An 830-nucleotide genomic window follows, 5' to 3' on the forward strand; every position below is an offset into this window, starting at 1 on the left:
CATTCTCCATTCCAATATTTATCCCATTCTACATTCCAATATTTATCCCATTAAACCCATTCTCCATTCCAATATTTATCCCATTAAATAGATTCTCCATTCCAATCTTTATCCCATTCTCCATTCCAGTATTTATCCCATTATCCATTCCAATATTTATCCCATTCTCCATTCCAATATTTATCCCATTAAATAGATTCTCCATTCCAATCTTTATCCCATTCTCCATTCCAGTATTTATCCCATTATCCATTCCAATATTTATCCCATTCTCCATTCCAATCTTTATCCCATTAAACTGAAAACTAAGGTTCCTATCCAGACCCTTAATTCTCAGTTTAATGGAACAAATAAAAGAATTCACCTTTCTAAGCCAATTAATTACAAATAAATTAATATTTCTAAGTTTGCCCAGGGACCAGCAATAGTTTGGATTGATGGAAATCTGATTTTAGGCATTTCTTACCAAAAACATCTGGGTGGTGCTGGCCTCTGAACTCAGAGCTGGGTTGAAGCTTGCCAGGAGATGGATTTGAGTCAGGAGCTGAACATGCTTCAGGAATAAAATCAGACAAATTGGTTTTTTTTTTTCAGTTTATCACAAACCCAAGGAACTGGAAAGCACAAATCCAAAGGCACAAGAAATATCTCCTGAGCACAGCAAAAATCTCTGCCTGCAAAAAAAATCTTAAAAGCAACAGAAAAAAACTGAGGGGAAATTGTAAAAGTTTATTGTACAAATTTTGAAGACATCAGCTGTTGAAGTATTTGGGCAGTTTCCCAGCTTTTGGGCCAAATTCTCATCACGACCAACACGGAAAATAATTTTT

General features: G+C 35.2%; 1 protein-coding gene across 2 annotated transcripts in view; it reads right to left on the reverse strand.

Annotated features, from left to right (window-relative positions):
- The window catches only part of LOC102043432 (GON-4-like protein), a 36946-nt gene that overhangs the window by 20233 nt on the left and 15883 nt on the right, over positions 1-830 (reverse strand). For both annotated transcript variants that reach the window (XM_031064316.1, XM_031064315.1), the window contains exon 14: positions 467-553. In XM_031064316.1, the coding sequence (XP_030920176.1) occupies positions 467-553 (87 nt within the window). The remainder of the gene's footprint in view (positions 1-466; positions 554-830) is intronic.

Source organism: Geospiza fortis, unplaced genomic scaffold (genome assembly GCF_000277835.1).
Source record: "Geospiza fortis unplaced genomic scaffold, GeoFor_1.0 scaffold313, whole genome shotgun sequence".
Lineage (NCBI taxonomy): Eukaryota > Metazoa > Chordata > Aves > Passeriformes > Thraupidae > Geospiza > Geospiza fortis.